Source organism: Leucopleurus acutus (assembly GCF_964270905.1).
Source record: "Leucopleurus acutus genome assembly, chromosome: 7".
Taxonomy (NCBI): domain Eukaryota; kingdom Metazoa; phylum Chordata; class Mammalia; order Artiodactyla; family Delphinidae; genus Leucopleurus; species Leucopleurus acutus.
Genome location: NC_139150.1, coordinates 2,305,683 through 2,321,135, shown reverse-complemented (window position 1 = coordinate 2,321,135; position 15,453 = coordinate 2,305,683). Strand labels below are relative to the sequence as shown.

General features: G+C 60.0%; 1 protein-coding gene across 1 annotated transcript in view; it reads left to right on the top strand.

Annotated features, from left to right (window-relative positions):
* The window catches only part of SARDH (sarcosine dehydrogenase), a 65,315-nt gene extending 52,119 nt beyond the window's left edge, over positions 1 to 13,196 (top strand). The window contains exons 18-21 of the mRNA XM_082842722.1: positions 3,638 to 3,800; positions 4,373 to 4,541; positions 6,701 to 6,836; positions 9,259 to 13,196. Of these exons, the coding sequence (XP_082698848.1) occupies positions 3,638 to 3,800; positions 4,373 to 4,541; positions 6,701 to 6,836; positions 9,259 to 9,384 (594 nt within the window). The 3' untranslated portion in view covers positions 9,385 to 13,196. The remainder of the gene's footprint in view (positions 1 to 3,637; positions 3,801 to 4,372; positions 4,542 to 6,700; positions 6,837 to 9,258) is intronic.
* Positions 13,197 to 15,453: the final 2,257 nt, after the last annotated feature.

The following is a 15,453-nucleotide window of genomic DNA, read 5'->3' as shown; positions in this document are numbered from 1 at the left end:
ACAGTTACACTATTTTACATTCCCCCCAACTGTGCCCAAGGGTTCCAATTCCTTCACATTCTCGCCAACACTGATTATTTTCTGTGTTTTCTTTTAAATAGGAACCATGCTAATGGGTCTGAAATCATATTTCATCGTGGTTTTCATTTACATTTCCCTAATGTTTAGTGACATTGCCCATCTTTTCATATGCTTGTTGGCCATTCGTATATCATCTTTGTGAAATGTCTATTCACGCTCTTAATTCGTTTCTTAATCAGGTTGTTTTTGTTGAGTTGTAGGAGCTCTTTATATAGTCCGGATAGTAACCCTTTATCGGATACATGATTTGTAAATGTTTTCTCCCATTCTGTAGGTTGCCTTCTCACTGTTGGTTGTGTCCTTTGATGCACAGAAATGTTTACATTTGCTGGAGTCCCATTTAATTATTTTTGCTTTTTGTTGCCTGTGCTTTCGGTATCATATTCGAGAAATCACCACCAAGTCCAGCGTCACGAAGTTTTCCTCTGTGTTTTCTTCTCGGGCTTTTACAGTCGGAGGCCTCACATTTAGGTCTTTAATCCAGTTTGAGTTAATGTTTATATATGGTGTAAGATAAGGTTCAGTTTTTCCATCACTGTTTGTTGAAGAGACTGTCCTTTCCCCACGGAACAGTCTTGGATCCCTTGTTCAGGGTCACTGGGCATTTACATGAGGGTTTATTTCTGGGCTGTCTTTTCTGTTCCGTTGATTTGTTTGTCTGATTTTATGCTGTACCATGCTGTTTTGATGTGGTAGCTTTGTAATAACTTTTGAAATCAGGAAGTGAGTCCTTCAGCCTTGTTCTTTTCCAGGATTGTTTGGCTATTTGAAGTCACCCATATGACTGTTAGGGTGAATTTTTCTATTTCTGCAAAAAAATGCCACTGGGATTTTGATAGAGATTGTATTGAATCTGTAGATCGTTTGGGTAGCATTGATATCTTGAGGACACGAGATGTCTTTCCATTTATTTGTGTAATGAAAGAACTTTCATTTCTTTAGGCAATGTTTTATAGTTCTCAGCGTGCAAGTCTTTCACCACCGTCGTTAGGTTTCTTCCTAGGGATTTTATTTTTTTGGATGTGATTGTAAACAGATAGTTTTCTAATTCCCTGTTTAGATGGTCCATTGTTAGGGTATAGAAAGGCAGCCAGTTTTGCATGTTGATTTTATATCCTGCAACCTTGCTGACTTGGTTTGTCAGTTCTAACAGTATCGGGGGAGTCTTTGGGGTCTGAAAAGGGTTTAAACAAAACCTGCTTTGAGGCCCTTCCTGATGGCCTTCCACAGTTCTGTGGCCCCGTCCACTGCCCATGGTTCCCAGAGCAGTGTGGGGCTGTTTTGAAGGGGAGCTTGCCTCAGTTTGGGGATTGCTATCTAAAGTCCATCCAAGCCCACGTTGACCGTCAGATGACTGTGTACCAGGCACCAGCTTCCCATGAACTTGACGCTCACCCCATTTATCAGATGGGGGCACTGAGGCTGGGAGAGGCACCCCGTGGGTCTGGCTGACCCTGAGCTCACGTTCCAGACGTCCTTATTTTTGGCCCTTCCCTTCAGTACGTGTCCTCTCTCAGAAGAAATGAGACCTCCCCCAACTCCACTGTTTCGGTGGAGAAAGAAACACAAGATGTCTCAAGAACCAGTGATGCTGGCAACTTAGAAAGTCACCTAGGAATCCCCAAACCCTTCCCCTCACTTTGCCAGAAAGCAGAGCTCTGTCCATCTGTGCCTGTTTTCCCCCTTTGCTCAGGAAGTATTAATTCAGCCCGTCTGTGTGCTGGGGTATGATGGAGACCAGCCAGCTTCCTGGCCTCGCCGGGCTCCTGGGAGCTGGGGAAGGGGCTGGGGGCAGCTCCATCCCACCCGTGAATTCATTCAAGAGCCTGACTTAACTGGGGGGCTGTATGTCCGATAAGACCGGCGATCCTGAGGCCGTGAATGCGTGAGCTTTAAAAATGATTTTTTCCTGTTCAAAATGAGATTGGCTTTGAGCCCTGAGCTCCTCCGTGGGCTGTCTAAAATTAGAAGCCCGTTGACAAGGCAGGGGAGCAGCGAAATGTCAACAGTACATTTTCTGTGTCAATTTTGAGTTTTTTGAGAGGCCCGGACAAATGGCAACTCAGGGCAAATTTGTGCTGTTTCAAAGCTTCCCGAATCCAGCCCCTCGGTGGCGGTGTGATTGAAGTGTCAGAGTTATAAGGCGCTGGTTCCGTGGTCGGCAGAGTGGCCCCCGCTCTCCTTCTGCTCAGGTATTATCCTGGCAGGAGCTGCACTGGGCAGCCCTCGGGGCTCAGAGCAGTAATGGGATCAGGTCCTCCGTCTCCATGAGCTCTGTGACTTGCTGCACCCTCCCTGTCCCTTTTGTGAGCTGGACAGTCCCACGCGTGGGCCTTGCACACGGGGACGCTGAGGGTTCAAGTATTTGCCCGAAGGCTGGAGGCGGCCGCCAGGTGCTGGATGTGTAAGTGACGAGCCCCCAAACCAGCTGTGCAGGAAAAGTCAGGCTTCCTAAGACAGACAGAGCCAGGCCCCTGACCCCGCGTATGGACAAGGAAATCGAGGTCAAAGGGAGGCCAAGAGGCTTGCTTGAGTCACTGCGACGATTGGACGGTGGCCCCCAAAAGAGACGTCCACGTGCCCACCCCGGACCTGGGGATGGGGCCTTGGAAATAGGGTCTCTGCAGCTGTGATTCAGGCAGAGGATCTCAGGGTGAGACCATCCTGGCTCAGGGTGGGGCCCGTCCCAACGGCAAGGGTCCTGCTGGAGACAAGGAGACACAGACGCAGAGGAGAGTGAGCCAGAGGTCGGGATGACGCAGCCAGGAGCGCCTGGGGCCTCCAGAGGGAGCGTGGCCCTGCCCACACCTTGCTTTTGGGCTTCGGGCCTCAGAACTGGGAGAGAGCACACGTCTGTGGTTTTAAGTCCCCGGGTTTGTAGTCATTGGTTACAGAGGCCCAAGGGCATCCCTACAGTCACTTAGGAGAAGAGCTGTGGCCCGGGAACCACATGTTCACTTTCTCCCACCCCCAACGATGACACCCCTTCCTTTTAAAGATTTCCAGGGACTTCCCTGGTGGCGCAGTGGTTAAGAATCCGCCTGCCAATGCAGGGGACACGGGTTCGAGCCCTGGTCCGGGCAGATCCCACATGCCACGAACAACTAAGCCCATGGGCCTCAGCTACTGAGACTGTGCTCTAGAGCCTGCGAGCTACAACTACTGAGCCCGCGTGCCACAACTACTGAAGCCTGCACGCCTAGAGCCTGTGCTCCCCAACAAGAGAAGCCACCGCAATGAGAAGCCCGTGCACCGCAACGAAGAGTAGCCTCCACTCGCCACAAGAGAAAGCCCGCGCGCAGCAATGAAGACCCAAGGCAGCCAAAAATCAATCGATCAATCAATAAACTTATTAAACAACAACAAAAAACATTTCCAGAGTGCCCCTGAGGACTCTCCTCGGGACCCCCCGTTTCTTGGGGCCAGAGGCCGTGGCCTGGGCCCAGGGCCGGCTAATAATGGTGACGGTAGGAAGTGTCCACCAGTAAGTGGTGGCTGGACCTTGACCTCAGTCGTCTGACCCTGGCCCACGTCTAAGCTGTGACTTGTCCGCCAGGTCCGGGCCATGAGGCTGTCCTTCGTTGGGGAGCTGGGCTGGGAGCTGCACATCCCGAGGTCGTCCTGCCTGCCCGTGTACCAGGCTGTGATGGCAGCAGGGGCCAAGCACGGCCTCGTCAATGCCGGGTACCGGGCCATCGACTCCCTGAGCATTGAGAAAGGTGTGTGCAGGGCTTGGGCGCCGCGGTGGGCTGCCTGAGCCACGCCCACTGGAGGCAGAGAGGCTGTTAGCCCCGCCTCTGGCCCCATGACCCTTCCAGCCCCACTGTGCTCCCCCTTCCCCCAACCTTTGCTATCTCCCCAAACCCCCTTTGCTGTCCACGAACCGGGTCCTCCATGCAGGCCCGGGGATGGTGCTGGCATCTCTTGACACCAGCACTCTTGAGGGGAGGGGTGCTCTCCCAGGTAGGGGCGGGCGGGGGCCAGAGCTGGATTTGGATGTAGCGCCAAGTTTCCCGGAGAGAGCTGGAGGACATCGGAACGGGAAGGGGCCCTCAGCGCTGCCCCTTCACAGCCCCCTCCCCAGGGCCCCCAGCCTGACGGCACAGGTGCCGCAGTGCTGATGGGGGCTCGTCCAGGGGACCTACTACGATCGAGGATGCCCCCCGCCCCGGGAGGCCCAGGTCACGGGGTTTCTAGGGTGGGCATGTGGGCTGGGGCAGGGGCCCACGTGCGTCTCGCGAAGGGCTTGTGTCTGCCTCTGCTGGCGCTGACCCCGTCGTCTCCCACCCAGGCTACCGGCACTGGCACGCCGACCTGCGGCCCGATGACAGCCCCCTGGAAGCGGGTTTGGCCTTCGCCTGCAAACTCAAGTCCGCCATCCCCTTCCTGGGGCGCGAGGCCCTGGAGAAGCAGCGGGCCAAGGGCCTCTGCCGGCGCCTGGTGGGCTTCACCGTGGACGAGTGAGTACCCCTGGGGCCAGGGCTGCCAGAAGTGACTGCCGCAGACAAGCAGGCCTCGGGGTTCCTCCTCTCGAGCCGCCTGGTGTGACGCTCCCCACAGGCCAGGCACCCTCTCCCAGAACTCCCACCGCAGCCCCGTTACAGGTGAGAAGGCTGGGTCCGTGCCGGGCCTGACTCCGAAGCCAACGCTGCTCAGATCCCGCCAGGGCCGGGCAGGGTGCAAACCAGGCCCGGGGCCAGTGCTGGTCAGCAGGGAGTAAAGAGGGTAGCGCTCATCAGATTTTATTTTATTTTATTTTATTTTGGCCACGCCATGCGCCAGCAGTGTCTTAGTTCCCCAGCCAGGGATTGAACCCACGCCCTCGGCAGTGAACGTGCAGAGGCCTTACCACTGGACCGCCAGGGAATTCCCTCAAACACAGATTTTAAAAGTGAAAGGCCCTGCCAACCCAAGCCAGCTCTGTGGGAGGCTCCAGGCCAAGGGCCTCGAGCTGGCTGCCCGTCACGGTGCTGCCACGTCCCACTGTGTCCACAGCCCGGGAGGGGGGACCGTGGAGGGAAGGGCCAGGCTGGGGCCACCAGCCCCACTTACAGGTGGAGACCGTGGGGGCCAAGGGACAGGGTGGCTCTCGCCCGGGAGAGCCCTGTGGAGGGGCCTGATCCCTTCTCCCCCACCTCCCCCGGGGCAGCTTTTGAGCGTGTCGCCCTTACGTGCTCGGAGCTGAGCCCACATTGTCCCTGGGTCCGGGGTGCTGGCACTGGAAGACATAGATGGTGTGACACGGAGTCTGAGTGGCAACCGTCTCCAGGGCGGCGGGCGTCCCTGGGCTTCGTCGATTTGGAGCTGACAGCCAGCCGTCAAGGGTGCCACTTCTCCCAGATTTGGAACCTTCAAAGCAAGTGTTGAGAGTGCCCAGGGGAGGGGGCGGAGAGAGAGCAGAGCTGGGGGCCGGCACCGTCCTACGGCTTCTCCCTGGGCTCCCATCAGGCCGCCTCTCTGCTTGAGTCCTTGTCCTTCTCCGGGGGAGCAGCTCAGCTCTGGTTTGGAGTGCAGGTAGAGCAGGGGTCCGCCGAGGCCTTCTGCCGCCTGGCCCTCCAGGAAGCGCCCACAACTTCAGACAGCACCGGCCACAGCCTGGCTCTCCCCGCTCGGGGGTTCCCTGCCGGGCTGCAGAATCCGCCCAGTGCCGTGGCCTGGCCGGTCCCAGGCCTGAGGAGAGACCCGGCCTGGGCGCCGCTGGGGAGTCACAGAGAGCTCCCGCGGCATTTGCTCTGGGGCCCTGGGCGAGGCAGGTGGCCTCTCTGAGGCTGTTCCCTCCCATGGACGTGGCGCCCCGGCAGGACTGGGTGAGACCAAAGGAGACAAGAACGTGCTTACATAGCCTCCTTCCGTCCCACCCTCATCCACTGGACCTGTGGGGCCCAGACCTTTTCCTCCTGGTCTCTGAACTGGGCGACACCCCAGACCCCGTGCAGGCTCTTTTCCTCAGTGTAGGGTTCACCCAGTTCCAGTTACCGTAACTGGGCCCAGCTGTGCCCCACTCGCCTCCGGGCGTGGTCCTCACACCCGCCCCGGAGACCCACGGGGCCACGTGGTGCTCGCGGCCTCCCCAGGGCCCAGCACAGCCCTCGCAGGTGCGACGCACAGGAGGGGCACGTCTGCCCAGATCTGCACCAGACGATCCGGTGTTGGCGTTTCTGTGACTGTAGCTTAATCTTTGTTTTCTATCTTGCATTTTCAAAACTTTTACAGCGAGCATTGTACCTTACGTGTAATACAGAAAATCACTTTTAATAGATGATGCAGCACGCTGTAGAAAAAGGAGACCCCAGAGTAAAACAAGTCGTACGACAGTTTTAAACTGATCAGAAGTCAAATCCTCAAGGTGGGCCTCTTCCAAATCTGTGGGGCCTGTCCCTAGAGACACGGAAGTCAGATCCTGGTTTTGGTGTTTTCTGTTCATTCATTTATTTGCTCGGAGCCTGTGCCGTGGCATCCCCGGGGCCCAGGCGCTGGGCACGGGGGCTCATAGCAGACCAGCCCCGCAGCGTGGAGCCCGTGGTCTGGCGGGCACGGCTCCTCTCTCCTCGACCAGGCAAAGCGCAGGAGTTTCCCCTCCGGGGGCTCTGGGGTCCCAGCCGTCTATTGCTTCTTCCAGGAAAGTGCCCATGTTCGGCCTGGAGGCCATCTGGAGAAACGGCCAGGTGGTGGGCCACGTCCGGAGAGCCGACTTTGGGTTCACCATCGACAAGACCCTGGCCTACGGCTACATCCGGGACCCCAGCGGCGGGCCGGTGAGTCCAACTCCCCAGCACTGCCACCGGGAGCCCCAGGTCCTCTCAGGCTCCGCACCAGCACCCCTGCCCACCGCCTCGAGTGTGCCGGGCGTGCGGGGACCAGAGCACAGTGAGGTGACTGACTGATGGGGCTGTGTCCCTGGGCAGACTCGGAGCTCCTTCCATGTTTTCTCTCCAAAAGAATCTGATTTTGGGAGCTCCAAGCTTCTCCTGGTCAGGAAGAGGCTCTGGGCCAGGCTAATGCCTGCTGCTCCCTAGAGCTTGAGACACCGTGTGCGTGCAGACGGTTGTGTGCACACACGTCAGTGTACACGCGCGTATACCCGCATGTGCGCACACGTACTGACACACGTGCACACAGACACGTGCACGCGCAGGCACATTTGGGAAACTTGGCAATGAGACAGAGGGGCAGCTTGTTCCGCGTGGAGAAAATCTAAACATTTTGCCCAAACAATCATTTGTAAACCCAGATAACCCCCCACTGAGCATGGATGCCACCGTCCACACTGGCAGGGGAGTGAGGGCAGAGCGAGGGCCCTTAGAGGGTCTCCAGGGGTCTGAGCCCTGGGGGGGTGTGAAGCTCGTGCCGGGCTGGCTGGGTGGTGACGCGAGTGCGGGGGGAGCTCATTATCATCGGTGCCATCTTCGCCTGCTTGCTTCCCTGGAGTCGCGCACCAGCCCCCTGACGGCGGAGAAAGGGGCCCCAAGAGGCTCTGACGTCGGAGCAGGGATGCCCATCCGGCTGGGCCTTCCGGCCTCCCCTGCCCGACCGTCTCTGGGCTGCGGCCCCCCACCTCCCCCCACTGAGGCTCCAGGTTGGGGGAGGCACCTGGAAGCAGCAGCATGGAGGGGGCAGGAGGAGTGAGTCAGACCAGCCCTGGCAGAGGCGCAGGGGCGGGCCAGGCCCGATGGCAGGCCCAAGGGGGCAGGGGCCAGGCTGCGGTGCTGTCTGAGGAGGCTGCATCCGCAGTGGGCTGGGAGGCTCAGGACACAGGCTCGGCCTCAGTAGCTTTGGCGCTCTGCCCTGGACTGGCCTGGCGACCTTGGACAAGGGCGTCTCTCTGAGCCTCGGTTTCCTCATCTGTAAAATGGGGACAGATTATTCCCACTGCCTCACAGGGCTGTCTACAGATCTCTGCTCTAAGTGGAGCCTTAATGAGCTCCACTTATTGCCGTGGGGTTGCCATGGCTAGTGATGACGTTTTGCGGTGACAAAGGACCCTCTGACACCCCAGATATGGAGCCCTGGGTCCCAGCGGAAGCCCCGTGTCCATTTGCCCCATGCAAGGGTAGGGGTGCGTGCAGGCCTAGTCACCTCTCCTTTCAAAGAACAATAATTCTTGCTTTTTCTGCTTGGTCAGGTTGGGTTTCTAATTAACGTGACCGAGGAAGGAATGCTTATCCCTACCCAGACAGGTGGCCCAGGATACCTGGGTTTGACCAGTGCAGAGCCAGGGCCGGCTCAGGCTGGCTTGTAAGAGCCGACTGTGTCCACCTCTTCCCAGCCCCGCCATCAGGGATGTCCAGTGTGTTTATACCATGGAAATGGGCAAACGTCACCATCAGGCCTCCCCCATCCCCCAACCCCTTCCCCTCCCTCGAGAGCTGGTTGTTAAACATTTACCAGCACAGCAGCGGGATAACCAAGACTCCTTTGTAAAATAGGAAAACTGCCCTTGAAAGGAAAGGCTCTGGACCTGGGGGCAGAATTGGTGGCCTCCGGGGTGTTTATTAGCAAGGACTACGCCCCAGCTCTGGGCAAGCCCGTCCTTCAGACGTCTGAAGGCACCAGTGGTCTCTGCCACCTGCCTCTGGGCCCAGTGGGGGCAGCGTGGAGCTCTGAGCCCGGCCAGTGCCCACCACGGCTCAGAAGCCTGGTCTAGAAGCCGCTTCATTCCAACACCGCAGTCACGTAAAAAGCCTCGTCTCTTTGGGGTATTTTTTCCATCCAGCCCTGAGCTGCCGAGAGAGGGCATTTAACAGCCCGAGCAGAGCCCCTCCGTGAGGCCCGGCCCTGGGTGTATTCTCTGCACCAGGAGAACAGGATCCTGCGCCGGGCCAGCCCACTCTGCCTCTGCCCGCCACTGCCCTGCGTGTCCAGGCCGTGCTCCGGTTCCCAGGAACCTGCAGTTCCAGGGCGGAGGGGTGCTGCCCCGCGGGAGAAATCTCGCTGACTGCCAGACCTCGGCTCTGCTGGACCCCAGGTGCTCAAGTCCAACTCGGGGGCCACGGGGCCACGGAATCTACCTGCTCAGGGCAGTTCCTCGGCTCAGGGAGGACCCTCAGCACAGCGATGGGTTTGCCCGCAGGGGGGGCGTGAGGCCGAGACAGCTGGCCCCGTCCCAAGAGGCAGGTAGCGTGAGCCCAGCACCCACTGGGTAACGAGTGACCAAGATCCCTCCTCTTCCGCTACTAGGTCTCGCTGGACTTTGTGAAGAGTGGAGAGTACGCCCTGGAGAGGATGGGGGTGACCTACCCGGCCCAGGCTCACCTCAAGTCTCCCTTCGATCCCGACAACAAGAGGATGAAAGGGATCTACTGAGGGGCGGGGAGCGGGGCCTCAGCCGATCCGGAGGCCGGAGGACCCTGGCCAGAACTTGGGCTCCCCCTGCCCTCAGTCGAGGCCTGCGAACCATCCCCCCCAAACAGATGCAAACTGAGAGGGTGGAAAGAGGACCCAGAAGGCCCGTGCTGTGGCCACTGACCAAAGGGTGGTCTCGAGTCCACCCACACCCTAAAAAAGCCACCCATAGCCCCTTAGGCTCAGGGACCACGCCTGTAGCCCTTGAGAGCTTCTCAGAAGGCGCTTAAGAAGCACTCAATAAGGCCCGTGTCAAAGCAGGGAGGCAGGGAGCTTTACCCTGGGTTCCTAGCCTTGACTGGAAGGCTGCCCAGAGCAGCCTCGGAGAGGTGTAAGGTGTGTCTGGAACTGGCGATTGATTAGTACTGTCTGCCTCAGGCGCAGTAGGGAAGGCATAGAGTGTGCGTGCCAGACTGGCCTGGTCCCTGAGGTCAAGGTTAGCAGAATGGTCTGGTTCCCAGATCCCAGGAAGGGTGGGGGGTGGATCAGACAGCAAGCTCTTCCTGCCTTGAGCCTCCCGAGAGTTCCCAGCCCTGAAAGCGGTGCCAGAAGCAGGGGTGGGAGGGGTCTCAGATCAGCACCCCCCTCCCCTGTGCCGAAGCTCCCTCTCCTGGCTTGGTTTCCCCGAGAGCCCCTCGCTCTCTAGGTCTGGAGAGGAAGGCATGCTGCTGGGTGAGAACCTGGCAGACTCCTCCTGCCCGGGTGGGTGCCTCCTGTCCTTACTCTTTGATTAGGACTGAGCTCTGGTCCTGGTCTCCCACTCTTCCGGCCCCCTGGGGATGGGCCTCGCACAGGCCCTTGAAAGGGGGTGAGTCCCCTGCTCCCTTCGTGGGGCTTCCAGAACTGTCCTCTGTGCCTCTGGAGGAGCCCTGCCTCCCTGCCGGGATGGGGGCCAGCCCAGGGCCCAGGCAGCTGCCACAAAGCGGCACCACGCAGCTGTGCCCCAGCGAGCCCGGCCCCGAGCAGGTGCTCGGGGACAGGAGAGACACGGCTCCCGCAGACACAGGCGGGAAGCCACGCGGTGCCGGAGGTGCAGGCAGTCCCCGGAGGGCCCAGGCTGCCTTCAGAGGCGCACACACCACTCAGCCCCACGGCAGACGGGGCCGGAACAGGTCAGGCTAATAAAGCCAAGGCCATGGGAAGACGTTTGGGTTTCGGGTGACCTTTGTAGAGAGAATCTGGCCCCCTCGCCAGACCGCAAGCTGGGGGGCGGGGACCTCTGTCTTTCCCAAGCCTCAGGCAAAGGAACGCCTGCAGCCCCCCCCCAACCCTGCTCACAGACGGGCCTGGGGAACCCCGAGTGGACCCCATAGGGCCAGCAGAGGAGAGGAGGGTAGCTGGCTTCCCAGATGGCCTGGGCTGCTTCCCCGGGCCCTGTGGTTTGGCCATGGACCTCTGTTTGGGGCCTGTGCACGTGTTCATTCCACAGCCGTCCTTGGGGGGAGGCCTTGGACGAGGGAGGTCAGGCCCAGGTTCCAGCCCGACTCCTTCCCCAGGGGTTGAACCCAGAAACACAAACGTTCGCTCTCGCCCTCCCTGTTTGTGTTTGTTCCTCTGCTGGGGAGAACTAGCTCTGGCCCCTCTGCAAAGGGCACTGGGTCACCGACACGAGAGAGGCTGTCATGGGCCGCCCCCCAGCTCACCTGCTTGATCCCGCAGCTCGGGAAGGTCTAGGCCACGGCCTGGCCCTCAGCAGGCTGCCCGGTCGCTTAGGGCTAGAACACATCACCCTCCCCTCGGAGCCAGTGACCTCAGCCCGTCCTTCCTAATCCCATTCCGGACACACCCTGTTGCATCTATTTTGGAAGGCTTTTCTGGACAGAATGAGCACTGTGGTCCTCACCGTGGCTCTGAGTACTGAGCTTAGCTGGACACAGGAGAAGGGTGCCCCCCCACCATGCCCCCGCGCCCTCAGACTCAACCTGCGTGCGGCTCCAGCCGTGCCGGGAGCTCTGAGCCTCCTGCAGGGGCCCGGGACGGTGAAGGCCCCGACTCTCTCACTAGCTCCTGTCTGTCAGCCTGGCAGGTTGTTAGGGACCACAGGGGCCCCAGACCCCTGCACCCAGCAAGGGCATTTGCATCAGAGCCGCTGACACTCCACCTCTGGTCTTTGCGTGGCTGGCGGGAACGAGGTGGCCCTGTCCTCAGTGAGGACCGAGGGCCCTGGCAGTGGAATCCCCAGGCAACTCGTAGCCTGCTCGGTTCCCAGACACCTCACATACACGGAGCTGGCGTGGGGCCCCCCTCCCTCCAGAAGAGCTGGTAAGAGGGGCAACAAAAGCATTCGGCAAAGGAGAGGAGCTGGGGATACATTTGAGTGATTGTGGACGACGAGCCCGTCACGTGCTAAGGTCCTGGGGTGAGCCTGACCTGCCACGCGGCCTGGGCCGTGTTTACCCATCCGGGTTTCAGCCACCCCATCTGCAAGGGGGCGGTGGGGGCACAGCCCCTGGGCTCCCTCGCCCTGCCTCCGCTTGAGGACACCCTAGTGGAGCTTCTGCCTGCCGCGGACCCTCCCTGCCCGACAGAAGCACCATCTGGCCTGGATGGGCCGAGCGCTCAGCTCATCCCCACCCCGTGGAACAAAGCGCTTCCCTTGGGCGGCCAGAACCACCCGCCCAGGTCACTGCTGGAGAGGAAGGTTCTGAGCCATCTGGCTCGGGGTCGCGCAGAGTGAGCTTGAAGAGGGTCCACCAGGCGGAATCCCTGGGACCCTGGCGAGACCCTCACTCCTCCCAGGGTCCTTGCCCCACTACACGAGCGGGAGACAGGGGGGCATGCAGTGGGCCGTGGGGAGGCGTGGACGCTGTGGCCGGGAGGGGCCTCGCCGAGCATGACCACGGGGCTGGGTGCAGTCGCCAGGGGCGCCAGGCGGCCTTTCAGGGGGCCTGCCGATTTTCCTCACCTGACAGCCACTCCAGGGGCTCAGGGGCCCGTGGCAGTGGTGGAAGGCCTCAGACCACCCCCAGCATGAGCTGGTTCTGGTTCTGCCTTTGTTCCCTCTCAGCTTTATTCTTCGGTCTCCCCAGTTTAAAGGCTCATCGCTCAAGGCCCCCGCTGCAAACACGCTAACCCCCGAAACGCTGCACCTAGGGGTCTGTGGGCCAGGCCGGGCCTGGGGGTGACTGCCCCTCGGCCGCCCACACGGGGCTCCGCCTGGGCCGCCCCTCCCCTCTCCCGTGAGGTCTCCAGGCACCTCCTAGGAACTGCCTCCGTGGACCCTAAATAACTGTCTCCTCTCGCCTCCCCCCTCCTGCCCCCCCCCCCACCCCTCCTCTCACCTCCAGAGGAGGAAGGGGCAGGATGGAAGCCCAGGGCAAAGCTTTGGTTTCTGACCGGGGAGGGGACAGAGGGCGAAGGTCCCCACACATAGGCAAAGGAAGGCCTCCTGGGCCATGATGTCAGCACAGGGGGAGGGCTTCCTGGGGTCTAGTCTAGAATCTCCCGCTGAAGGCTCCCCAAGTCCTTATTAGGAACCTGCCACAAACACAGAAGTTTCTGGCCTGGGATTCGTGGGACACAGTGGGCTGCCTTCCACCCAAGAACCTCTTGAAAATGCAGGGAAATGTGGAGTGTACGCTTGAGGGTGGGTGAGGGTGGGGGCGCTAGACAGACGGGAGAAAATAGAGCCGTGCGTGTCCCCGGGAGACACTGCGTGGTTTTCAGGGCATTTTGGAAGGGTCGGAGGGGGACGAAACGGGGGTTCTTTGCAATAACGAGAAGCCTTGTTTTTCGCTGCGATGGAGCAGAGGACAGTAGGAGCCCCTAGGAGCCCCTGGGCTGTTTCTCCATCTGCACCACAGGATGGGTGGCTGGGGGCCAGGGACGGAGAGAGCCTTTGACGGTTGGGGGACTCGAAGCATCCCCACTGGGCTTTTGGAGGCCTGTCAGTGGCCATAATGCAGGAAGCTGCTAATGCTTTGCACTGGGGCTAAGGGGCTGGACCTTCCGAAGCAGGAGGGACCACCCTTAGCCTGGGAGACTGGTCCTGCCCCAAATGCCTCCGTGGACAATTCCTGCACCCCTGCGGTGGTCCAGCTGCTCTGTCCGGAGCCGGGCCCGTCAAGAGGGTTGCTGGGATGTGAGGATGCACGTGCCTCCCAGCCCAGGCAGCTCAGCTAAGCTGGTGCTGTCTGGGACCCGGCCGTGGTGCAGCGCAGCCCGGTGGAGCTTTCCACGTTGATGAAAATGCTCTATACCTGGGCTGCGCCTACAGTAGCCATGGCCACACGTGGCTATCGAGTGTTTGAAATGTGGCCGGTGTGACTGAGAACCCAAATGTTTTCTCTTATATCATTTTAATTCATTTAAAATTAAGCTGAAACAGCCACGTGAGCTTAATGGCCACCGGGCGATATAGCCCTGGAGCCTCCCGGGACCGGCTCAGGCAGGCACACCTGCTCCCGTGGGAGCCTGCAGCCTGGGAACGGCCCCCACCTCCCAGCCCCAGGCCTTCTCAACACTGAGCACGCGTGGGCGCACCTCAGCCCGGGACTCTGGGCATGTCACCCGAGCAGCTTTTGCCCCCAGGAGGCGGGGGAACCTTCTCCATGGGCAGATGGGAAGATGGAGGCCCAGAGAAGGAAAGTAAATTGGCCAGGGCCACACAGCAGAGGGAGGGTTGGGAACCCAGGCTGCTGGACCCTCACCGCCCTCTTTCCACCGCCCCAATCCTTCAGAAGATGGGGGATCCTGGACAGCACTCAAAGGGACCTGGCCAAGGTAGTGCCTCGCCCTGACCGGCTATTTTCAGGTAGTAAACATTTGCCCCAGCTGTCATTGCTTAGTCCCCACGAGGCCCCGGGACAGTGCCTGGGTCCTAAGCAAGGAAATGGAGGTTGCAAGACCAGGCTTTGCGGTCACACAGGCCCTGTGCTCACTCTGGGTGACCTCAGCACCTGGCTTTAGATCTCTGAGTTTCCCCATCTGTCCGTGGGAGCAGAAACAGTCTGTCGTGGGTTCGTGGGAGGGTAGGCACAGAACCGGGGTATGTACTCTTATCAGTGACACGGGTGCGATAATCTGGGCGGGATGGGGGGAGAAGCGCAGGCTGCCCACGAGGAAAAGAGTAAGCAGTCTGCGAGCGACCGCGAGTGAAGGCGAGAGGGCGTCGGTGTGGGTGGCGGAAGGTTCTGGAACTGGGCGTGATTCCTGATCTCCACTAATCCTCCAGGGGCCCCGGGTGAGGAGGGGCGTCTCCTCTGTGAACCTCAGCTCCCTCCTTGGTGAGGCTGGGGTGCCACAAGTGTGGAGCAAAGCAATGGCGGCCAGGAGGGGCTTGGTGGGTGTGAGGCCCGGGGGTCAACCTCGAACCCTCTGCCACAGCTCTGGGCTGACTGGGACCCCTGTCTGGGCTGGCAGGTGGGCATGATCCGAGGGAAGGGGTCTTTTTGGGCCAGAAGACCAGGGTCGGAGGCTGGGCGAGCTCCAGCTGCCCTCCCAAGGGCTGCGCCCTGAGGGGAGGGGCCTCTCTCCCCGCTGTCGTCCGGGGCTCTAAAGATGACAGAGGGCTGGCCGCCCTGCAGCCTCTGTCAGGCCTGGCGTTTCACAGCCATCACGGCCTGTGACTTACGGCGCAGGAAGCCATGATTTATGTGACGCAGTGCAGGGCGCCTGGGCCCGTTCGTCCCGTCTGTAATGAAGTGTCTGGCAGGAGGAGAGGCAGCGCTTAGCGGACGGCTGTTGGGGTGTAAGGCGGGGCTGGGGGGGACTTGGAGGCCATCCATCACCCTCTCTCTCCCCTAGAGGCTGTACAGAATTTTGCTGAACTGGCTGGACAGAGTTGAATCTGTCACTCCTGGCAGAAACCACCCAAGAGCTGAACTTGGCCTTCAACAGAGGCAGCGAAGAAAGAGGGAGGAACGTGAAGACTGACCCAGGAGGCGTGAGGCATGTTCTGCTCCGCCCGGGACGGGGTGCCTGGCCAGGCAGCACCACCCTGTACTAGCCGTCGCTGGGTGCCGCCCTGTGCATGAGTTTTATTGTCTCAGTAACCCGCACGGCGCTGGCCCCGTTTTACAGATGAGGAGA